At 35.8% G+C, this 25,829-nt stretch overlaps 1 protein-coding gene across 1 annotated transcript in view; it reads left to right on the plus strand.

The window, feature by feature from the left end:
* The window catches only part of Prp5 (pre-mRNA processing factor 5), a 121,857-nt gene that overhangs the window by 94,340 nt on the left and 1,688 nt on the right, over nucleotides 1-25,829 (plus strand). The window contains exons 16-19 of the mRNA XM_081759222.1: nucleotides 502-613; nucleotides 11,257-11,385; nucleotides 19,135-19,298; nucleotides 24,454-24,627. Of these exons, the coding sequence (XP_081615348.1) occupies nucleotides 502-613; nucleotides 11,257-11,385; nucleotides 19,135-19,298; nucleotides 24,454-24,627 (579 nt within the window). The remainder of the gene's footprint in view (nucleotides 1-501; nucleotides 614-11,256; nucleotides 11,386-19,134; nucleotides 19,299-24,453; nucleotides 24,628-25,829) is intronic.

The raw sequence follows: 25,829 nt of genomic DNA on the forward strand, positions 1-25,829 counted from the left end.
TTCCAGTTTGCATTTAATAAGTCATAATATACGGTACTAGTATGAAACACAGAGATTGGACATGTTATGTACTAATAAGAGTAGCTTCTTCAAGAGTTAGAACAGTCAAATTATATAACAGGCATTAATGTATTTGAACGGAAATATTTTTCAGTATCAACGTGGAAACAGTAGAAAAGTATTAATAGTATACCGGTAATAATATTATGATAATATTACTGTGTCTAAATTCTACTGTTCCCACTTGAATAGATGAAAGTGTTTGCTAAAGCAGTATAGTATAATTAAGTACAATTTAGACGCAGTAAGTAATTATTTTTTACAAATTGTACAGATATGTGTCACATTTTATATTTAAGTAAACAATAATCAAACAATGTTTCTCTACGCCTGAATTCTATTAAAAGTAGTTGGTAATACTCGTACATGTCAGATTTATTTACCTTGTGTGTAATTAGAGCAGGAATTGCGGTAATTGGAAGAATTTATTTCTGTTTTTAGGAAGGAAAGAAAGTTCATACTGGTGGTGGGTTCAGCGGTAAGGGTTTCAAATTCGACGAAGCAGAGGCGCAATTGGCAAATGAAAAAAAGAAGTTCCAAAAGGCCGCTCTAGGTAAGTAAGATCTCTTTATTTATCATAATTCTTATAAAATGAAAATTGACTACAGTCAATTGAATTTGTGTAAAACATTTCTCCGATGTAGAATAAAGAGCATTGGGTTCACTTTAGAAGGTAAATTGGTTTGAGGAATTGCAGCTTCCAGATTGGCGAATTAAATATATTTTGTTGGATCTGATGTGTTCAGAAGTCTAACTGGTCTCGAATTTATGCTTAGGCTTTGGTATTGAATTCGAACGAGAGCAAGAAATTTCATGGGACTAGTAGTCATAAGTAGGGAATGCAGGGTAGGGTAGTGTATGCTATGTATCCACTGTTCGTTATTCTTCATAGGAGAATCAGAAACCTTTCTACTACCTTTCTAGTATCCGAACGCATAACTTTCTAGCCAGTCTTACTAATTTTATTTCTGTTCTTCCTCAGAGTGAGATGGAAACGAAGAGTTTTCCCATTTTGTCAGTGTACTGCGAGTCCGAATTAATTTTCCTATAATCCTCTTGTAGGAGTATCCAAAATATTAATATACCGTATCACACCTTAAAGAATACAATAAAATGATATCTCGTTATTTTTTCATGTTACGTAATCTCTCCTTTCACATGAATTCTGAATTACATTTATCTTGGATATATTCCTATTTAACACATCATTTATTATTATTATTATTATTATTATTTTAATTATTCGGTTCTGTAATGGTATTCTAAGTTCGTATTTTACGTGTGAAACAATATAAGCTAGTCATGCAATTGATTTTTTTTTTAAATATATATCAAGACAAATTACAGTTATTCATTTGGGGCACCGGACGAAAATTATATCGGGTATGAAGGGCGGTGTGATGTCAGAAAGTTTGGAATCCCTTGTATAAAGGACAGAACCAAGTAAATGAAATGTCAGGGGAACCGTGAAGTTTATACGAGGTCCAATTTTAACCTTACTACCGTCATTGTCAGAGCATCAGGTTGATCATGAAGCGAAGCCACGTAGAGGATCATGAGAGGCAAGAAGTTCGGGATGAAGGAACTTTAATGAGGTCATAACTATTCGTAAGCAGTCCCGTAGCAGATCATATAGATTTTTGTTCTTGATTCTCCTAACGTATTTGAAATCTCAAATATATCGTTAATATCTACAAGTATAAGTGGGCAATCTCGTGAAGTTTAGAAAGTACCTCAAGTAGTTCACTCTTATTACTACTGTGAGCCTGGTGTTGAATGTCATGAATATGACTTTATAAGGTCTACGGATTTTCTTAAGCTCTATCAAGCTTATTCATGTTATAGACCATACGGTCTCTATACTAGCCTGGATTGAATAGAAACTATTGATAGTCAATCTCTCGGAGTTCTCAATTATGGGTGAAGACGTTATTGGGCAAGGCCAACTCGAAATTGGAGAGTGGGGTTGAGTTTCAGTTTACAGCTGAAAAATGAGGATGAGTGTCATTTTGAAGCTGGAGAGTAAGTAAAAGACAGATTGAAGTCGGAAGGTAAAAGTGAAGTAGGTCGCACCATAATTTTCCCTGTAATGTGGACCACTGCTTGGTTGATACCTACGAGAGTACGGTTTTACCATGCTATGTTTGATTTTTAAAACATCCTCAAATTTAGCGTAAAACTGAAAAGGCAAAAGTGATCTGCTTTTGCGCCTAATAAACTTTAAAACATGAGAGGGGGATATAACATCAAAACTTGAAAACTTCAAAAAAATCAAAGTTTGTAAAAGCATGCTATATATTGATAGAATGAAATTTGCTTCATATATATATATATATAACCTTCTTCCTTTTTGTTCCTGAAGTAGTCTCGTAAAATTTTGTAACGTTAGTGGTCGCGTGGAGATAAGGTATGTAGTATTCCCATTTTTTTAAAATTAAAGTTTCTTTTCTTAGCTGCCGACAAAGAGATGTTATGTATTAATAGAATGAAATTATGTGTATTGCAAATTTGATCCATACAGCGGCGTGCCGTCAAGGGGACTAGGGGACTAGGCTAGTCCCCTGGCATTTTAATTAAAGCATTTTGTGATAAATATATACCAAAGAAAACGAAAACATTGTTTGTATTTCTCTATTTTCGTAAAATAACACTATTTCAATTGTTCTGACAGCTTTAGTCAGCGCCCATGTGCTGGGTGCGACAGCGAAGTGGAGATCGGAAATGCTCGGGTTTTAATCGGCTTTTCTCGGGAAAGGGAACAGGGTCCAGCCAGCTAGTCCTCATATTATGTTGTCTAAGCTCTAAGCACGGGCGTTCTGTCGTAAGCGAATTTAATGCTCGTTTGCTTTTTACAGTTAATAGTTTTAATGCAATCAAATTTACAGTATTAATCTTGACACTTTAAGAGATCTAGTGAAGTGTGAACTTTTTAGATTGTCAATATATTTTGAAAATAACTCGAAGAATAAAGTATGGAAGGGGACTCGTTTGAGAAACCGAGTCCCTTGCAGCAAAGCGAATGGCGCAAGCAGTGATATTACTTCAATTGGTACGGGAGACAGTAGGGGTGGGGATCGGCCGTTTCAGTGTTGTATTCTGGACTAATTATTCATCGTATTATTTGGATTCCTTAATTTTCAAGAAAAGCAACAAGTAATAACCAGTGGTAGAACAACTCCAAGCATTTCCATTCAGACAAAAATGAAAGATTATATACATAATATCAAAACGAATTATTTTGCTTCTTCAAAATAGTTAACTGCATGTAAGACAAGAAACAAACTGTATTGCTGGTCTTGTATTCTGTTCCACATAGAAAAGGACGTGTGGAATAATGATGGCTTTTGTAACATGAACAACTTTCACAAACCCAAGTTGCGCCACGAAAAGTGTTATTCACACCTGTCCACAATAACTAAATTGAAAACTTTCGGGAAACCAGAGTTGATTTTCAATTGAGCGAGCAATGCAGAAGTTGATTCAAACCGAGAACTAATGAACCGATTGATTTATGCCTCTTGTTTTATGGCTAAACAAGAGCTATCATTTAGAGGTCATAACGAACAGGAAGATTCTGTCAATTAGGGAAACTATATTGAAATAATTCAGTTACTTTTTAAGTAAGATACTAAATGGACTTGCAGGGGCGCCCGAAGAAAATGTTCTAGGGAGCGGCCCATCTCCATAGATGCTATGTTGCGTCTGGTATTTCTGGTATTTAATATACGTGGTTTGCTATATTACGTATACATTTTCGTGAGCCAGAGGAAGGCCCGGGCCACACACTGCTCTCTCCCTCGGGCGCCCATGTTGACTTGTCATCTTCACAGCACAGAAGCCTTTAAAGGAACATCAAACAGGATTCAGAATGATATTATTAAATGTGTTGGTGACGTAATTCTGGATAAAGTTAAGTCAGAAATAAACAATACACTTTCTACAGCAATAATGTTAGACAAAACTACGGACATTGCAAAGATCTCTCAACATTCATTCGGTACGTGAAAGACGGCAATATTCATGAAAGATTTATTTATTTTGCGGATGCTACTAGTGATTGCACTGCGACTGCTCTAAGTGCAGGGGCGTATCCAGGGGGCTGATCGGGGCGATTGCCCCCGCAGAAGAGGAAACTTTCTGATTTTATATATATAAATAAAACCCATCCCAAAATTTGGAGCTCTTAAAAGTAGCAGTATGGCAACCCATCGTCCCCTCCCAGAAGTCGGTCTTGGATCCGCCCCTGTCTAAGTGAGCATGCTTTCCAAGTTCACTCTCACTTTAATTGTAAGCAAAAGCTTGTAGCACTAGGTTATTAATGGAGCTGCCACATTTTCTGGACATTTGAACGGTTTACAATATTTTGTGAAAAAGTGTTTGAGTGCACTCACCATACACTGCTATGCTCACAGACTCAATGTCGTTGATCCACAGTCTGTTAATCACATCAAGGAATGTAAAATATTTTTTAGAATAAGTGGCATTCCAAATTTCTTTTCATATTCATTGAAACGCTGTAACGCGCTTGCTGAATCAGAAGTAATTAAGCGATTTCCAACAGTTGCCAATATAAGATGGAATTACAATTCTAGAATTATGAATGCAGTAAATGAAAATCAAATACAACTCTTACGGTGTTCTGAGAAGATTGTAGAGGATTCAGATAATTGCGACATCGAAACTTTCATGACTACAAAAAATGTGTGAGTTATCATTGAAGGATTTCGATTTTGCATTTCTACTAAAATTTTTCAGTCATTTTTTTTCGCGCACGGATATACTATTCAACATTCTTTAAAGTAAAACCTTGGATGTGAAATATTGCATTTAAAAAGTACAAAAGATGGTATCTCAACTTAGAAATGCAAGAAACGATTTTGAAGAGACTTATAGAAAAGTAGAATTGGATGACAACGGGAACTTTCTAATAAAAGACGTAAACTAAAGTAGATGACTCAACAGATCCAAAAATTAAATATATGCGTCTCTTCAATGACATTATTGATACTGCGATTGGACAAATGGAGGTGAGATTTCAAGATCTCATTGAGTTACAATTTGAGCTGTTAGATTTAAAGAATTTTCAGTGCTTCAAATCTCGATTTCCTGATTGTTTTTGACCCTTAAATCGTTACAGGAGTTTTTAATTTTAACAATTTGCGGAGTGAATTAATATAGGTTTACAGACTCTTAGATTTTTCAAATAAAACTGTGGCTGAAATTATCCATTTCTTGAAAGAAAGAGGCTTGGTAGAAGAAGCGTTTACAGAAACATATAAATTGTGTTATTTGGTGTCAACAATACTAGTCAGGACCTCCACTGTACAGCACACATTCTCTTCGAACCTAGTCCCCTGTGAGAAAAGTCACGGCACGCCACTGGATCCATATCTTTATTTCTAATAAGTAAATATAAATACGTTCTGTTTTGTAAACCAGAGAGTTAATATACTGATTAATTATAGGTTTCCACTTTTTGGCCCAATCAGGTAAGCTTCAATTGCAGTAAAGTTTGATTTTTCAATTTTAGAAATGGTACACTTTAAGAAGATAGTCGAAGCATGAGTTCTAAAAGACAGCATTAAAGTAGTTATAATATATCTTTTTCTTCACTGTTTACTTCTCCAAAAGTGACATCAAAAGGGTGTCTGTCCTGTTTCAGAGTGGATTTTGTCTAATATTTTTATGATTGAAACAACCACCACCACCACCACCACCACCACCACCTCCTCCTCCTCCTCCTCCTCCTCCTCCTCCTCCTCCTCCTCCTCCTCCTCCTCCTCCTACTACTACTACTACTACTACTACTACTACTACTACTACTACTACTACTACTACTACTACTACTACTACTACTACTACTACTACTACTACTACTACTACTACTACTACTACTACTACTACTACTACTACTACTACTACTACTACTACTACTACTACTACTACTACTACTACTACTACTACTACTACTACTACTACTACTACTACTACTACTACTACTACTACTACTACTACTACTACTACTACTTCTTCTTCTTCTTCTTCTTCTTCTTCTTCATCATCATCATCATTAGTATTATTTCACCAATATCTAGTTTTTGAGAGGACAGTGTGTAAGGATAGTACAGCAAATAACCTCCTGCCCGTTAGTTTAGTGGCTAGCGCGCGCCTTTGTTGAATGGGTTACCGGGTTCGATTTTCGGTGCGAGAACATTGGACGCAGTAAGTGGTTCAGATTCTTTTTGAAACTGTTAAGTCCCCGTCTCATATACTCTCGGTGCTAAAAAGGGACCCTAAATTTCAATAAACAACAACTACAGTAAATAGCATCTATATGGCCAAAAGTGTTAATCAAATAATGGTGGGTAAAAGGTACTTTAGGGTGTCTGTCGGTCACGAAAGTTCCCAAAAAGTCACGAAATTTAGTTTTTTTTTTTTTTTAACTTTACTTTACTTTACTTTACTTTACTTTACTTTACTTTACAAATATAAGTACAGACTGAAAATTTTTGTTTTATAAAACGTCAAAATTAATCGCCAAAAATGCCTATGGTCGGCTTTAGACGCTACCAAATCGCAAGCAAAGCACCCTTCTATCACATGCATGGAAATTCGGCCTAATTCGCACGCAAACTCGCTCTTTAGAATGTTACAAAATTTTACGGTTTGATAAAGAAAAGGTCACGAAATTTCATTTCGGAATTAAAATAGACACCCTGTACTTCCACGCGACTTCTGAAGGCTTAAAAATAAAAATAATATATTATTTGTAATAAACGTATCCCCGAACTTGGTATTCCATCGCATGTTGTATTATCGATAATGCGTCTAAATACGGCCAATAGTAAAAAAGCCGACTAAGGTTGTGCCGGCAGCCTGATACTTACAAGGTATCTACCCTGTTAGTCAATCTATGAACAAGAACTCTCCCTACAACAGGAAAATAGCGTAATAATGGTAATGTTTAAAATATTGTTGATGATATGACGGGTATATATTTCGAGACTCTTCCGAAGAACCAATAATAGAAACTTCATATAACAAAGTACCTGTAACATTAATTAGTTCACATTTTATAGTAAACTATATAATGTCGTCTCTTGTCATCCATACTCATCGAACGCGGTGTCCTTATCACCGCGGATGTGTATGATTTTCAAATTCCGGTATAATATCCATATATCTACTCCTAAACTAATAACGTACGGCCTTTCTTCGCCCAGAGACACTTCATTTCTCTTCACTTGAAAAATCTCAATGAATCACGAGTTCGTATTTACCTTGATTTTTATATGAACTTTTCCGCTTAGATGAAAAAGAAAGGCAAATTTTTTTTATGACATTCAGTGAAATTCTGCAGACCGACTATTATTTCCCCAGATAAATTAGTACCTTTACTCAATAGATTATCTAATTCAACACATAAAATTTCTAGTTTGTTGTGCGATTCGCCAAGTTACATCTATTTTGTCGTCACTGAAGCAGCCTCTGGTACCGATTAATATTTGTTGTTCGTGTTTTAGGTTTGCAATATCATTCAGCATTGTTTGGGATTTGCTGTATATCGATACTTTTCAGTCTCGAAAACACTGATATCTCATATGTAAATTTCAATATCGAACATTCTTATCTTTTTCCCATTGTTTTCTTGTCAGTCCTTTCTTTTTTCTCCGTTATGTGTTCCAATAATAATAATAATTAGTATGACTATTTATGTCGTTCTCAGGTTCCTTGTTATATCTCTTTACTTTATTCTCCATTATTTTACATTTTTCTGCAGTGATTCCCACCATGCCCATTACCTCATTTGTTTTCCGTCTGTCTTGAAACTCTACTCTGACTTAGACCTGGTCAAAGTGCTGACTCTAACAGGGTGAGTCATAAGTTTTATAATATTTCCACAACCCAAAAAGCAAACACAGTACACCATGATCGGCCGTAAGTAGAAGATCAAACTGGCCCAAAAGGTAGTGTAGCAAGCGAACTATTTAACACGGAGGCCGCAAGTATATCTTCAGTCAGAACTTAGTCATAGAGGGAGAGATAAAGTTAGGATAAAAGTTAAATGACTGGAAATTGATAATGTCTGATACGTAAACTGTTACTCTATAAGTTCGAACTCTGGCATAATACTGCGGCAGCAACCCAAATGTCATGTGAAAGGGGAAGATATAGTGAACCACAGCACAACAACTCATTGATTCCAGAAATTTTGTTCAGGTAATGTCGAAGATCAACCACAGTTCGGCTGCCCCACGCCATTTAGAGAAAAAAATTTCTGCATTAGCACTACAATTGTCAACCAACTCGACATATCCTAGTCCACTGTAGTGTGTCACCTTCATGAACTCGGAAAAACTATCAGGAGCTGCCACATTGTGTCACATGAGTTGACCTCAGCTCAGGCAAATAGGAGAGTGGGTGTTTGCCTACAGCTGTTGCAAAATCCACGTGATGTGCAATTCCTGAAACATATTGTCTTATGCGAGGAAAAGTTGGTGTTTTTCCGACATCGTAGTGCGCAGAAATAACAGTTGAGCAAGGGCTAACTTGCAGAACTGGTCGTCAAACCAGGCCATTTCGAGCATAAAATCATATTCTGTGTTTGGTGGAAATGAGAGGAGGTAATTCATTTAGAGTTCGTTCCTAACGGTCGTACTATTAAATGCCGACCTTAATTCCGAACGGTTGGAACGGATGTATGTTGCACTGCGCCAGAAATATATCCTGCATTGGTGAACCGAAATCGCGCCCTGCTGCAATATGATAACGTAAAACCACACCAGGCTAGAAAAACGCAACAACAAATCAGAAACTTGATGGTATCGAAGTGATGTCGCATCCGACATATAGTCTTGCTTTCGGATTACTGCCTGTTTCAGTCCATGGTTCACTTGTAAAATTACTTTGCTTCACCAACTAGCAGGAGATGAAAACATCAATGATAGACTTCTTTGTCTTTGATGACAACATGTGGTATTTTTGTGGAACCGAGGTGTTGGTAGAGAAATGACTGCTGACAGTCCAAAACGAGGAGCTATACTTTAAAAGATAACTTGTTTTCATTGTACTGCAATACAATACAGGTGTGTTGAGTACCAGATATTGCAAGAGTTATGGCTTACTCTTGTAGTTTCTTTTTCTTTTCTTTGATGCATTTATCAATCGTTCTAACCCGAAAGACAAATGGCGGCACAGTGACTCAATGGTAAAATGCTCACATTGAGTGCGAGAGATTCCTGGTTCGATCCCAAGCCATGTGTAAATTCATGGTTTACAATATCGTATCCGTGAGTTTTCTCGATGTTTTCCCGTTTCTCCTTCACATTTTCATTTCACCATTTCTTTCATCATTATTCACTTTCTTTCAGTGTACAGTTTATACAACTTAAAAATTAATATTGTATATCTAGGTACAAGAACTAGGGCATTACGTAAGTTTACTTTCCTTAGCATGAACCGATAAAATTGCTATTTTTACCGATGTGATTGTCCATAAGAGCCGCCACTGCTTTCAATAATAGCCCGTCTCCTTTAGCCTAAAGAGTATAATCGTGGAACGATAAGTTAAATATTTCATTTTTTTCAGGAACCAAATGTCTATGTTTAGTTCTTTTTCAGTGCGTTTTTCTTCATAAATGTCACGTAAGTACCTTTTATCATGACTTCTATATGCCCTGCAGTGATTTTTTTTAAATGTATGTAGTATACAGCAAACAAAGTTTCACGTTACAACAATATTACTTGATCCCAGAAACCATCATGACATCAGACGTGAAGTTTAAAATATTTATTTCTTCCTATTTGATAGGAAGGAAGGTAAGTAGATAAATAATTGAAAACGTAAAAGAACTCAACTCTTGAATTGTCAACCAAAGGACATCTTGATTTTCGCCTTGTCTGCTAGTAAATGACTTTTGCATGGTATTTTGAATGACGGATTTGAAATAAGTATAAAGATACAGAAGCCATTTTAACACCAAATATTACACAAATTCATAATATTGTCGAAATCAATTTGAAGGGAAAAGGAGGCAAGTTTCTTTCTATTGGAAAATTCTTGTGAATGTGCTAACTGAGTAAATAGAATTATGTGAGTACGTCAGAGGCCAAGATTTATCAGCAGAGGCAAAATGAATGCCCAGTAGTGGTAGTACTTAGTTATCAAAACAGAATTAAGTAATCCAACTGATACTCAAGAACCTTCGGATTGCTTCCGTTAAATTTTATTCATCTTCCTTGTGGTCTGATTTAAATTCTACGCGCAACTTCAGACTTTCATAAATTCTTTATATAATTCTACCTATTCATTAACTTCAAATTAACGTAACAACAAGTAATCTTCCTTAATAACAACTATGCGACATTGTTTCTTCAAAATCCTGCATGGACTGTGTACAGATACTAACTATTGGAACTCCGAAAGTAACCCAGTCTGTATACAATTACCAAATCATTTCTCGCCTCAAAAGTGTTACTGAATATTTTCTTTAAATAAGAAAATAATCCCACGGCTTAAATTTTTCATTTTCTATACAAAAAAAAAAAAAAAAAAAGAAAAGAAAAGAAAAAGATAAAGAAAGAAAGAAAGAGCAATATTCGTTCCAGCGTTGCCAAACTTGCAGGAAAAAAGCATTGTACGAAACCATTTGATTGGCTGAAACTTCTTGCATTATTATACACTACTGTCCTAGCTTTATTTCAATCTAAGCTTAACCCCTTGCACTGAAATGACAAGTCAAGTTCGTCATGGCCTCCCGCTGCCAAATCACACAATGACGAGCTACACTTGTCATAAAATTTAAACTATTCTAACATCACGTAGGGTTATTATATTGATGTTTTGAAAGTTATATAATGATAAACCATCTATAATACACTTTTATAACTTATACTTCAATTATCAGAATTCAGAAAATAAATCGCAGTGGAAGGGGTTAAGGAACATATATTGCACTAAAGCGAGGAACTGCTTGTATTTTTAAAACTTGTCAAATTATATTGTCACAGAGACTGTTCATTTTCTCGTGCGTAATACACAAAGAAATAACTTAACCATTTTACTCTCATTTATCCTGTGTTTTGCTTTCTTTTTACCTGTTATGAGTATGACTTGTGTTATCAATATCCTGATATTACCCGTATTTTTTTTTTTATCAATTTATTTTTTTTCTTTCTTCCGTCTTTATATTATAGGACTGCAGGACTCAGATGATGAAGATTTAGAGCAAGATATCGACCAACAGATAGAGCACATGCTAGCTCCCAAGAGAATTGTCAAGGAAATTAAAGCACCTGCTGCTGGACTTAATCCGACCAATCCACGTAAGTCTTTTTTTACAATAAAGTGACAATTCTTAAAAAAAAAAAAAATAATTTATAAATATTGAAATTTCGTTTGTTTTTTATTGGAATTACAAAAAGATTTCAAAATTTCACCAGAATCGGTATTAACGAAAATGAACGTAATCTTATTTGTGATCACTGGATCTTTCACAGCCGGATGATTGAGCCGATTGACATGAATTTTTAAACATAGTACGTACCTCGAATTACATTTTTATTAAAAATCTTATATTTCACTCCCAACACCGTATTCATTAATTATTACGTTTCAATATATCCGTTTTTCATTGTTAACATACTCCTAACAGTGCCACACAGAATCGTAACAATGATATGCATACTACTTGCTAGAATAAATTAAAAACGAAAAATGGAAAACTAATTAAATGGTCACTCGTAACATAAAACTTATTTTCAAACATAGCGACTAATGTGAAATGTATGTAATGCAAATAGTTATTTTTAGTTGCAAGTTCAAAAGTTTAAAATTCGCCAGCGGTCCCTTCTGGTTTGGTGTCATGGAACCACATCTCATATCATGCCAGCTCTACATCGTGAGAAAGTTATCAGTGTTTCATAAGCAGATGATGTAAGCGTGTTTGAAAACGAAAATGGCTTTTTAATTAAATTTCACTGTCTAATTTGCAGAGTAAATAGGTTTCCAGAAAAGCACGTTTTGTTTGTTTGTTCTTGGATACATCTAAGGGACCAACGAAATGTTTAAATTTTGACCACTAAGTTGTAGTTGTGTTTCAGTGAATCTGTAGTAAGATGTTTACATAAACTAAATTAAGTAAAAAAAAGTTTGCATTGCCCGACCCAACTATTTGATCACAAAATTTGTAAACATGTATTAAGTTCTTAAAAACAAATAGAAGGTTTAGGATGGTTTCATCATAGTATTTAAGCAACACAAACTTTTTATATTTTTAAATGAGATAGAATAAGATGAACCGTCACCTGACTTTAAATCACAAGATAATATTCTCTTTGGAAAGTGTAGTTACGAAATAACCAATTTGTATCGTATGCTTTACGTTGCTACTAGCACAAATCCGGCAAGCCGTAAATTCGAGTCCCTTTGCATCTTCGACATGTTTTTTTTTTTAATTTCATGTGTATTTCGCTTTTTTTTTTCTTTTTAAGAATTTGACTTATGCGTGGCAAAATGCGAAACAAATTTAAATTTGCAACGTAAGTTGTAAAAGTTTTATATCGCATTCTCAGCAGCCAAGAAAATAATAATAATAATAATAATTCATACAGTGATATAGTAAAGGTTTCCTATGCATCACAAATAATTATGATAATGAAAAGCAAAATAAGAATATTGTGTATTCTTGAATATTGTAGGACATACTTGCAACGTTCTTGGGGATCATGTTGCTCATCGTTAGCCTTCTTTAAATTCTGCAATATTCCAAAAGTAAGATATATATATATATATACAGGATGATTCACGAAATCCGTAATAGGGCCTTAACTCATCTCATAGTGCATAGAAATGTTTGAAACAAAAAGTGTTAATACCAAAGTGCATGTATCAAATCACATGGTGATGCTTCTGATATCAGGGGAGTATCAGGAATACGTCTGTGGGGAAACAACTTCAAAATTTTAAATAAAAACAGGGCTTGATTTTGCCCCCATTGAAAGAGTTGCTAAATTTTGAACAAATTTGTGAGGAAATAATTTTCCGTATCTCTTACTTTTGGTAGCTACACGACCTCATTCATAGGTCAATGCAAGATTTTTCGCATACTGCTGAAATAGCAAATAATTGTTCGAAACTAAAGCAAAATACCAAAGTGCATATGCGGAAACAAACGGTGCAATTTGCGAAACCAGCGGCGTCTCGGGAATACCTCTATTGGGGAGCGACCAACTTCAAAATGTCAAATAGAAACAAGGGTCGATTTTGTTTGCGTTAAAAGAAGCGCTAAATATTGTACCACATTCATAGGTAATAGTTTATGACAATTAGTACCGTAGCGCTGCTACAGAATCTGAGTTATTGAAAAAAAAAAAAAAAAAAAAAAAATGATGAAATGTAATGAGCCGAAAGGAAGCAACAGCTACTGCAGTATACATCAGCACGTCATTTTGTCGATACATATGGCAAATAGAACTTGAGTAAATGTATGACAAAAGTAAATTTAGAAACAGCGTTGGCTGCTAGACGTTGGCAGGATGTAATGAAATAGATGGGAAATGGGTAGAATAGCGCATTTGTGGGCAAAGCAGAGAGTTCCTAAGTAACGAAGTTATGGATGAGATACTGAAACGTCCAGGGTCTAAATTTCGCCCTACCATCTCTCAGCAATTGCTTAGTCTCAATGAGAGATGGAAAACACAGGAGAGCGATCTCATTGCGTTCGGGCGTTTCTGAAACCTGTCCCTGCGGACCACCATCCCGTGTGATATTTTTCCGGGGGATTCCGCGGTCATATGAGGTGAATGCCAGAAGGATACCTTGAACCTGTGTCCTGGCGAACATATTCCGACGTCTTTTTCGTACATAATCGGGGCCTAACCCAAAGATAGCCCAGAGCCGCCAATGAAGTCGACACTCGACGTATCTTGTGTACATCCAATATGAAATCCCTCACAAATCTAGGAGCGTGGGCCGCTTCGTCGTTGTTTCGAACAGCACACCCATCAAACTGTGCCAGTAGTTGTGTATTGGTACTATTCTGGATCCAGTAACCAATGAGTACATTATTTTTCTTAATACATATTATGTTTGGATTCGGAGATACGATTACCGTTATGCCATACAAAGAGCAGGAGGAGCAATGAAGCATTCAGAACATGGAACAGAGTACTAGAGTGAGTAACCTGTGCAGAGAGTTAAAGTGGTCCTTGTATTGAACAAGGTGTTCCGAATTGAGCTAAACTGCCCCCGTGAATTACAAGCTCGTAAAGTGACGTGGACTGCAGTTCCACAGTGATTTAAAACGCTTGTATGATGTTGATGAATTCTGGAACAAGGAAAAATTGCCACAAGAGTGGAAAGAATCAATCATTGTTCCAATTCACAAGAAATGCGACAAAACTGACTGTAATTATTATAGAGGCATTTCTCTTCTGTCAACATCCTATAAAATCCTTCCAAACATTCTACTAGCAAGATTGACCCCTTACGCAGATGAAATTATTGGAGATTATCGGTGCGGATTTAGACGAAATCGATCAACTATCTACCAAATATTTACCATTCGCCAAATACTCGAAAAGGAATTGGAATATAATACCCCGGTACATCAACTATTTATTGATTTTAGAAAGGCTTACGACTCGGTTAGGAGAGAAACATTGTACAACGTTCTTACAGAATTTGGAATAAGGAAAAAGCTAATTAGATTAATTAAGATATGTTTAAATAAATCCCGAACTAAAGTCGGGGTAGGAAACTTTTTGTCCACGAGCTTTCACGTCAAGAATAGCCTGAAACAAGGAGATGCGTTGTCGCCATTATTATTCAACTTTGTCCTGGAATACGCTATAAGGAAAATCAAAGATAGCAACCGGGGCCTAGAATTGAACGGTGTTCATCAGGTTATGGCATATGCTGATGTAAATCCAATAGGGGATAATAGGAGAACAATAGAAAGAAATGCAGAGGTCTTACTAAACGCTTGCAGGGACATTAGATTAGAAATAAATGCAGAGAAAACTAAATACATGGAAGTGCGTCGGGACCATAGTGGGGCAAATTTCGGATGCGTTAAAATATTAAATAATTATTTTGATAAAGTGCGTACTTTCAAATATCTAGGATCAATATTAACAGACGAAAATCATATTCACGAAGAAGAATTAATTGTCGACTGAAAGCAGGGAATTCGCGTTATTATTCAGTTCAAAATTCCTTGTTGTCACGAATTGTGTCGAAAAATTTGAAGCTTAAAATATATAAAACGATAATCATGCCTATTGTTCTGTATGGTTGCGAAATATGGTCGCTTACTCTAAGGGAAGAATAGACTGAAAGTATTTGAGAACAAGATCCTGAGACGAATATTCGGACCCAAGAGGAACGGGAATGGGGAATGACGGAAACTTCATAACAAGTGACTACATAATTTATACGGTTTACTAAACCTTGTTAGGGTCATCAAGTCTAAAAGCTTAGGTGAGCAGGTCATGTAGCTAGGATGGAAGAAAGTAGAAACACTTTCAAAGTCTTGTCTTCGGAAAATGGTCATTAGGAAGACCTAGACGCAGATGGGAGGATAATATTAAGGTGGATCTCGCAGAAGTAGGAATACATAGTAGAAACTGGATCTAGTTGGCTACGGGTAGAATTCAGTAGAGAGCTTTTGTGGACGCGGCATTGAACCTCAGGGTTCCATAGGCCATAGAGTTAATTAGTTAGTTATTATGGCGTTGATGGTTAAGGGATTTTAGTAGGAAGTGTCGGTAGTAAATAATAACATTCATGCCGTATACGAATTTGAAAGCATTCCAGATGCTAATGATTCTAGGAGAATGTCGAGAAAATTATATGGCTGCAGCTCGATTATACGGTGCTCGAATTTGGTAGTCTCCATTTTAGGGACTGATGAAGCACATTACTGGTCAGCAGAGAATCCTCACTGGATGCGAGAAACCAATTGGCAATGATGATGAAACATTAATGTGTGGAATGGCGTTCCAGGGACTCAGCCCATTGTGCTATAATTTTTTGATGGTCATTTAACAGGGTCAATGTATCGTGACTTCTTGCGACACCATCTACAGCTATTATTGGAAAATGTACCTTTCCATATACCTCAGACAATGTGGTTTCGATTAGATGGCTGTCCCGCACATAATGCTGCCATCTGTAGGGAAGAGTTAAATGTTCTATTTCCGCAACGCTGGATCAGGAGAGATTCCAGTTCAGTTTTCTTTGAGGTCTCCCGATGTTACTTATATGATTTTTTTTTTTCTGGGGTCGAATTAAAGGCTTTGCTATGTCAATCGACCAAGTACAATTCGCAGCATAAAAGAACGCATGACAACCGCATTCCGGAACATTAACATAGCCGAGCTTGAAACTGTTGTTCATAATTATGTACAGCGAATATATCATTGAATTCCTGTTCGTGGACATCATTTTGAACATTCATGAAACAAAGACTACATCGAGTACACTCCGCAGAAAGTAAGATGAATCTTTAGCTATGTACTCATCTTTTTTAAATTGCTCTATTGCAGATAACCAGATTCATGTCCCCATGTTTTGCTCAACCCTTTGGTAATTCGTTACTGTTTTTCTTCGTTGCGACTAATTGTTCCTTATTTCGTTTTGATCTAACTTTGAAATCCTATCTCATCACTTTGCTTTTGTCCACTAACTAAGCTTCTCTAGCAGCCATAAGGTACCAACTGTAATGAACTATTGCCTCTGAAAGTGATATAATATCATCTTCTTTCAATGCAAACAAAATCGACCCCTGTTTCTATTTGACATTTTAAAGTTGGCTGCCCCCAATACAGATATACCCGCAATGTCACTGCTTTCGAAAATTGCACCGTTTGTTTCCACATATGTACTTTTGCACTTCGGTTTAGTTTCAAACAATTATTTGCTATTTCTTTTGAGTTGCAGCATGCGAAAATCTTTGCATTGACCTATTAATGAGCTTGTGTAGCTGCCAAACGGTAAGAGATACAGAAAAGTGTTTTCCTCTCAAAGTTGTTTAAAATGTAGCAATTGTTTCAATGGGGGCAAAATTAAGTCCTGTTTCTATTTAAACTTTTGGAGTGCCCCCCCGCCGTAGAGGTATTTCTGAGACGTCCCTGATTTCAGAAGCATCACCACGTGATTCGACACATGCATTTTGGTATTAACATTTTTTGTTTCAAAGATTTATGTGCACTAGTAGCTGAGTTAAGGCCCTGTTGCGAATTTCGTGAATAAAGGTGTATCAAAAAAAGGTGAATTTTCGATTTACTGAGAAACGTGCAGAGATGAATAAATATCTGTAACTGTATCGTATTTGACACATGGTACCACACTAACACTTGGCATAAAAACCATTGCGGTTCAATCATGCATTCCAACGTAATACCACATTGTCTATATGCCCTTTGCAAAGAAATGTTGCTCTAGGTTTCCTAACCAGATAACCGTAGCTTCTTGTGCTTCTTCCGGTGTACCGAAACGCCACCTACGAGGTGCTTCTTTCGAAATCCAAGTAATAGTCGGAAGGGACTAAATCAGGGCTATACGGAGAATGGTCAAGATTTCCCAGTTGAAATTCATGATGTGTATATGGTTCCGTTGGGCTGCATGCGGTCGTGCGGTATCAACACCTCTCGTAGTGCTCCTTTTGGTTTCTGACGTATGACTGCTTTCAGCTTGTCCATGATCTGGCAGTATATGCCCGCAGTAATGCTCGTAACCTTGTCAGAAATTCAATATGAATAACACATTAATAATCCCAAAACACACTAGCCCTTGTTTTCTTGGCAGATGTTGTGATCTAGAATTTTTTGACCGGAGGTGAGGACGGATGTTTCTATGTCATACTCTGGCGTTTTGAATCAGGTGTCAATAGGAGTGTTGGGTTTGATTGCCTGTTATGATGCGATGAAGGAATGAATTTCCTTTGTGGGCATATCGTATGATTTAAGTCAAACATGCCCATTCGAAGGTGTTTTTGGCCCTCACTCATGTTTTGGCTCGCACCGCGTACATACTTTCCTGAAGCCAAGTTGGTCGTGGACGATACTCCTTACTGAACTATATGAGATTTGCAGGGCATCTGTAATGTCATGCAACTTCACCCTTCTGTTTTCATGAATCATCGCATCGACGTTACACACATTCCTGTCGGTGATGGACGTTGCTGGTTAGCTACTTTTGTTATCATTTGTCACAGTCCTCCTGCCACTGTCGTATCTGTCACAGTCCTCCTACCACTTGCGAATGCGTTACACGACACACACACTTGTTTCTGCGACATAATTCTCTCTCCATAGACCTCTATCAATTCTCAATGAATGTGAGATGGTTTCTGTTACTTGACTTACAAAAAAATAATAACATCGCACATCTTCTCCTTAGAATAATGTTCAAGTCGATGCACTATCTTTAATTTGTCTACGTACCAGAGGGTTGGCTTAGAAGGCTGAAATTGCTGTCAGTCTTCCCTCACCTTGATGTCTGCAAAATACGAAAAAATTAATTAGCTACTCAAAAAATTCTGGATTTTAGAGGCAAATTCACCCTATTTTTGATATACCTTAGTGTGCATATATATATTGCTCCAGGTGTTCGTGAACACTTTTGTTGGGAGAACCCTTGCACTATATGTTGCATGCCTTGGAATGCAAAGAGACCATACCGCGTGCAGAGACGATATACATAATTTACAATCAATGGCATATAAAACGAAGGGAGTAAGCGTGTACATAATCCCTTTTTGTAATATTCGATTGCTTTTCGTCCTCAACAGTGCTGCCATCAATATGCTTTGTGTTGACATTGTCAATAGATTATACAGCTACAGATTACAGGGGGATTCGGTAACACGGAGAGTAGAAGTGGAATTGAATGATTAATGAGTTCGAGTGTAATTCTTGTGTCTCGTGTTTAAATATATATGACATTTTCCAATTTTATGGAAGATATAATTAAAAGAAAAGTACAACCAAGCAAAATTTTGAGAATTTTGAGCAATTTCTGTTATTTTATTTATTTATTTATTTATTTATTTTTTTCATATATTTTTTCAGTTCTTCCTAATATGGGACCTACAACTACAGATAAACTGAAATTGGCTCGTGAACTTGCACTGAAGATCAACTTAGCCAAAAATCTTGGAGCCGAAGCGAAAGGTGCTACACAGCAGGTAGCCGAAGCTGTACTGAAGGGAGCTGGTGCTCAACCTCTCATTACAGTGAGTACATAAGCAATATTTTTTTTCTGTTCTATGCGTACGAAGTTTATAGGAAGAAACTCATTAAAGGAAGATCATCATCATCATAGGTATTCTGCCAGTATTGGAAGGCCACTTGCCGCAACTGAGAAGCTTTCATGCTCCACGGTCTTCCATTAATCTCTTCGTCTTCACGTATGATTTTTCTGTTTTGATATCATCTATTAATCGTAGTCCCCTTCCCCCTCTTCAGTCTCTTTTCTGCCAGCATAACCCCTAGCACGTCCTTCATGATACAGTTCCTTCTTAGCTAATGTCCCAACCAGTTTCTCTTCCTCTTCTTAATAATATATAAAATTGTTCTCTTCTTTCCCTCCGTTTCTAAAACCCTCTCATTCGTTTTCCACTCGACCAGCTAATTTTCTCCATTCTTCTCTACACCCACATTTCGAAAGCTTCCAATCGTTTTTCATCTTTTTTGCGTTATGTCCATGTTTCTGACCCATACAGTATAATACTCCACATGAACCACTTTATGAATTTTTCTCAACTCTTTATTCAAGATCCCACAAAATAGTATTTTCTTCCTCCTAAGGCTTCTTTCGCCATTCCTATCCTTGCTTTTATTTCACATTCGCACTTCCTATCATCACTAATAATATTTCCTAGATATCGAAAACTAGTCACCTGTTCTATTTTCTTACCTCCTACTTCTATATTTGACACCGACCGCCTTGTTCCAACCACTATGGCTTTTGTCTTCTTAACATTTATATTCATCCCATATTCTTTACAATCTTTCCTCAAGTTTTCTAATCTTATTGATTTTCTCTTCAGATTCTGCAACAAGCGCCATATCTGCAAACCGTACACACCTAATCATTCTACCTCCTACTGAAGTGCCGTCTTCATTTTGTAGGCGAGAGACAACATCCTTGTCGAACTCCCCTTCCAAGTACACCCTGCCACTCTCCTCTATCATTTCCTCCCCTATTCTAACACTTACTTGTTGGTTCATATGTAAGTCTCATGTCTTCGATCTTTCCATTCCAACCCAACTTTCTTTAGAAATTCCAGTCAGGATGAAATCAAAACGCTACCTTTATCCATTCACTTGATAGAAAATTGCGCAAGACATTAATATCTAGCTACGCCCACTCTCTTGACCAGAGTGACTGCTGATTTCTACTGCCACCTACTGGGTATTTTAATCTTTTTTTTTTTCTTTCTTGTTAGTGAAACATTATTAGAATGCCGTGATGTATATTGTCTTGACTTATTATATTGCTGCAGACTTAAAGATGATGTTCACTATACTCATAGATATGTTGTAACATACAGCCGCACTCTATGCGGGAGACCTTTCACTGCGTACTAATGCTCTGATAGTGTGCTCAGTGTTCTGTGGTGTTCTGAACAGCTGGGACATTGTCGCTCGAGTTTATCCAACCATGCGTTCTTTTGGTAACTGTTTATCCTACTGAAGATTACGAAACTCACACCAGCTCAGTACGTTGCAATTTAGTTATATGGCAGCATAATCCCACGTTTTAGTGGATAGTTTATAAAATGGGATGAGTTTAACTTAATAGTTGTATCGTTTTAGATTAGCCTCTTACACTTTTTGGTGGGTACCTCAGTGGCATCAGTTGTGCCTATGTATTGTGCGTTCAAAAAAGTCGACAATACTTGCCATGGACATCTCGTGTATATCGGTATCAAAGTATATTTAATGAATATGGAAGTAATATTATTCTGAAAGTTCTGAAGCTCTAGAATTGTCAGGATTTTTTCATGTTGGCTACAACCCCTAGATTCCACATAAATTAAGACGTATACGATATATTTATTTAATACGTACATAGTCTTATGTTATTTCTGACTTTAGTGTCTCCTTGGGTGTCTTGCCTGAAAAATGTCGTCCCCAAGTGGTCGTGTTCTCCATGAGAAGATATATTTGATATTCACAGTTAACGGTTTATTATTATTGTTATTCTTATATCAAAGTATATTTAATGATTCTTTTTGAGATTAACTCTTAGCCTAAACACTATTTGAAGGTTATTTGGGCAAATAAAAAAGTACTTGTTCAAACTATATTATTTACAGTATTTTATATTGTATACTGTGAGAGACAGTAGTCGAATAGGTGCTTTGAAGTGAATTGGCCAATTCTTCAGCTGTGTGATGAGGATTTGCTGCAACAATTGTTTCAGGGCGTCATTAGTCATTATCCAGTTGCCAGTCTCAGTCCACCCGGGAGACAAAATCTCAAGAACTACTTGAAATCACCATCAATTTTGACCAGGATGTACAGGGTCAAAAATTAGGAACAAATTCGTTAATGGTGGTGATAGAAATAAACCATATCCGGTTTTACGTTGAACATTATACAGCAAAATCACTAATAGGTAGTGAAAAGTGGGTTTCTACAATCGATTAAGATATACAATCGGTTTCCCAAGAATATATTTCTTCTCCATACTTAACTATCTACTGAAACCAGAAGTGGTAGAAATCTATTACAACTTTCGGTTTCAATATTGGTCTACATAGAGTGAAAGGGATAAAAGATAGTGAGAACCCCTTTTTGTTATTATTTTTGGAATCGATTTAGCTTTCTAAGAATATGTACCATCATCTGTCTTGACACATTTTTAAACCTGGAAATGGTAGAAATCAACAATTTTCGGTTTTAAGGTTGATCGATTATAGAGTAAAAACGGTCATAGATAGCGAGAAGCGGTTTTCCGCAATCAATTAAACGTCCAAGGATATATTCCATCAGCACTAATCTCTCTCTACTAAAACCGGTATTAATAAAATTGTAACTACCACTTCCTGTTTTCAATTTTAATTGATTGAGAAAATTTCACTTTATACAAACCAAAGTTCTTCATCTGATGTACACATGACACCGCTACTTGCTCATTAAATAGGTTACATCAAATAAAGGGGGTGGAGGTTCAAGTGTCATTGCTGTTTTCTCGTGATTCTGTAAATCTATATTACAAACTAGGCTCAGTGCATTCTAAGCGTAATTTTGTTTTCTGTTTGTTTTTACATTTTCTTTTTGTACAGTTGTCTGAAAAAAAGCTTATTTTAGAAATGACACAGCATCTCTTGTATTTTTGTAAGAAAAACGTTTCTTTAATATACTTTTTAAAAAAAAAAAAAAAATACGTCTCTACATATCTCTGCTTTAACTGAACAAAGTCACATAAATCTCAGTCCGGATTGCTAATACTAGTATTGAAATTGGAGAATATTTGAGGTAACACACTTATGGCACTCATTTATCCTGTATTAAATGCATAACACAAAACGTATTTAACTAGCATTTTGTGTAAGCGCTGAAGTTTAAGTAATGTTTATTTACATTTCAAGTTATACTTTTCTTTTTTCCACAAAACTGGAATAAATAAATATGCTGTAATTTACTTTAATTTCATCGTCGTTATCGATATAATTATTACTATTATTATTATTATCAGGGTTCCCACTCGTCCTGGAAATCCTGGAAAACCTGGAAATGTCTATGAATTGATTTTGTCTTGGGTACATCCTGGAAATGTCCTTGAGAATGCATTTCTGTCCTTGAAATATACAGAAATACTGAATGTCAGATTTTTCATAAATATAATGAAAATTTTAATTGATTGCTATTCCTGATTTTGTGCTGAATAATGATTTCATGATCCTGCATGTGTGGGTGGTTGGTGGGCTTTCTTTCTCCCAACTGGGTGGTTGGCTGTGGGAACTTCTCTCTTCTTTCATCCACTAGTCTGGCAACCCATTCTTGGATGATGTCTTCACTATCATTATCTTCCAGAAACTGTGCTTTATACCAGTATCAGATCTCCATAGATCGATGTATGATAACATTTGCTATAAAGATCTTAACTTCAATCAACTCCATCATGTCTTCCATGCAAGGCAGCACTATATGGCAGAGCTGGAGAAGATAAATATTGTTCAAAGAAAAAGTCGAGGAAAGAGATAAGTGAAAATGTACAGCAGCTGCAGAGAAAGAAAAGGAAATTAATGGAAACAAGTAAAATTTTGAAGACTAAAGCAAACCAGCTTGCATATGAAGCAGAGCAGAAGTCTTGCTTTACTTTATTGACAAAGTCAAATGCTATCCGTAGAGCAGCTTCGCTAAAGAAGAGAAAAATTATATCTATAGATGAGGAAATCATAGAACTCCATACTCAGTTGAAAAACTTGTAATATAATACAAGTTCCTAATTATATCTGCCGCACATTCACGCAGTGAAGATGCCATGTACGAAAAATAGGTTTTCGTTTGTAAATTTGTTCGGTGCACAATTAAAATGTCATGTAGAAAGAATGAAAATACATGTACTGGATGTGGGTAGATCGGGTGGCTATAAGGGGAGTTGCAAGGCCACAAATAATAATAATAATAATAAAGCTCATTACGCTTTGCTTTGTGTATTAAATTATTGTGTATTAATACTGTACTTACATTAGTATTCACTGCATATCCTACTGTACTTTTCATTTCACTATCTTTGAGTTTTGAACGTACAGTTGCAACCCTGCTATACCTTTCTGTATTGAATTCCTGGAAAATTGGGATTTGTCCTAGAAACGTTGCTGCTGCTGCTGCTGCTGCTGCTGCTGCTGCTGATGATGATGATGATGATGATGATGATGATGATGATGATGATGATGATGATGATGATGATGATGATGATGATGATGATGATGATGATGATGATGATGATGATGATGATGATGATGATGATGATGATGATGATGATGATGATGATGATGATGATGATGATGATGATGATGATGATGATGATGATGATGATGATGATGATGATGATGATGATGATGATGATGATGATGATGATGATGATGATGATGATGATGATGATGATGATGATGATGATGATGATGATGATGATGATGATGATGATGATGATGATGATGATGATGATGATGATGATTATTATTATTATTATTATTATTATTATTATTATTATTATTATTATTATTATTATTATTATTATTATTATTATTATTATTATTATTATTATTTAAGAAAGTGGGAACCCTGTATTATTCACTGTTTAAGACTTCTTTTAACGATTCCGTTAGTAATTAATACGTAGTAACTTTACACTTTACGTGTTCTTTTGTGTAGGCTAAAACAGTTGCAGAGCAATTGGCTGCTAAACTGAATACAAAACTGAACTACCAACCGAAAGACGAGGATGATAAACCTGAAGAGGAAGCAGTGGAGACATTCAGGAAATACGAGGAGGAGCTGGAAATCAATGACTTCCCGCAACAAGCTCGGTGGAGAGTCACTTCTAAAGTAAGTACTTTTCAGGCTAAACATATTAGATAAATTCATATAGAAATAAGAATGAAAAGCACCCACCGAATAAAAAAGATATCAGAAGATTCATAATCATTGGTGAATATATTTTTTGTGATAATGAGATGACACACCTGAAATATAACATTAAGTTATTTATTCAATTTTTTAATGTTAATGAATAGTGACATAATAATATATAAATATATAGGGTTGTCAACTCTCCTGTATTGGTCACTATTTTAATTTTTTCTGATTTAACTAGGAGCTCATATCTCCCCTATTTACAAAAAATGACACCACAATGCCGATTTCAGTTATGAAAATGCAGGTAAAACCACTTTTTTTCTTAGGCAGTCTTTTAGATACATCAAAATGCCTTGAAATTTTCTGCAAACACTGAATGTTCTACAGTCATTTTTTAGCTTTGTGTTAAACCGTTCTTTTTTAATCTAAAAAGGTATTTTTTAAATTATTATCATTTATTAGAATAGCCGTAAGATCGTTAACAAGGTTTGGCAACCCTAATATAATATAACGAGTGTGCTAAAAGCTGTACTCAAATTTCTGTGTACATTCTGAAGATGGTTTTCAATGTGGCTTACAGGCTATACATGTTAATGTTTATTTGAAGAACTTTCATTTCTGTAACTGCTTAAAGAAATGCAGAGAAAAGATGACATGTAGATTTTCTTCCGTCGTACAAAATAACTACATATACTGATTATATATAGATTCAAGTATTGGTAGAGATTATTGAAGGTAAATTTTGAACGATATTTCACATATGAAAAATCTTAAGTCCATTTGATGGCATTGATAGTAATGATTTCATCGTCGTGTTCCAATAAAAGTTTAAAATCTAATAATTACAGGCTCAAGCTCTGTCTGAGAAGCACTGAGAGTGAAAGCTTAATGTTGAGACTCAAGAGACCCACTCAGAATCATAATTCTATTGATAAATAAGTGCAGTCTCTTCGTCTTATTATAAAATTTATTGCTTACTTCTATCAAGTAATTATATGTATAAGCTTGGATAGTGAGTCTACATACAAATTTTCTGTACCTATTGGGACAAGATGTATACATGTTTCTTAAAATCTACTTAACAGTATGCTTCACTGTAAGGGATTACATACTCTGTCTATATTATACATTTCTGAATTTGGCATATTATAAACTAGACTAGTGCATAATGT

The sequence above is a fragment of the Thermobia domestica genome, chromosome 5 (genome assembly GCF_964235325.1).
Source record: "Thermobia domestica chromosome 5, izTheDome1.hap1.1, whole genome shotgun sequence".
Lineage (NCBI taxonomy): Eukaryota > Metazoa > Arthropoda > Insecta > Zygentoma > Lepismatidae > Thermobia > Thermobia domestica.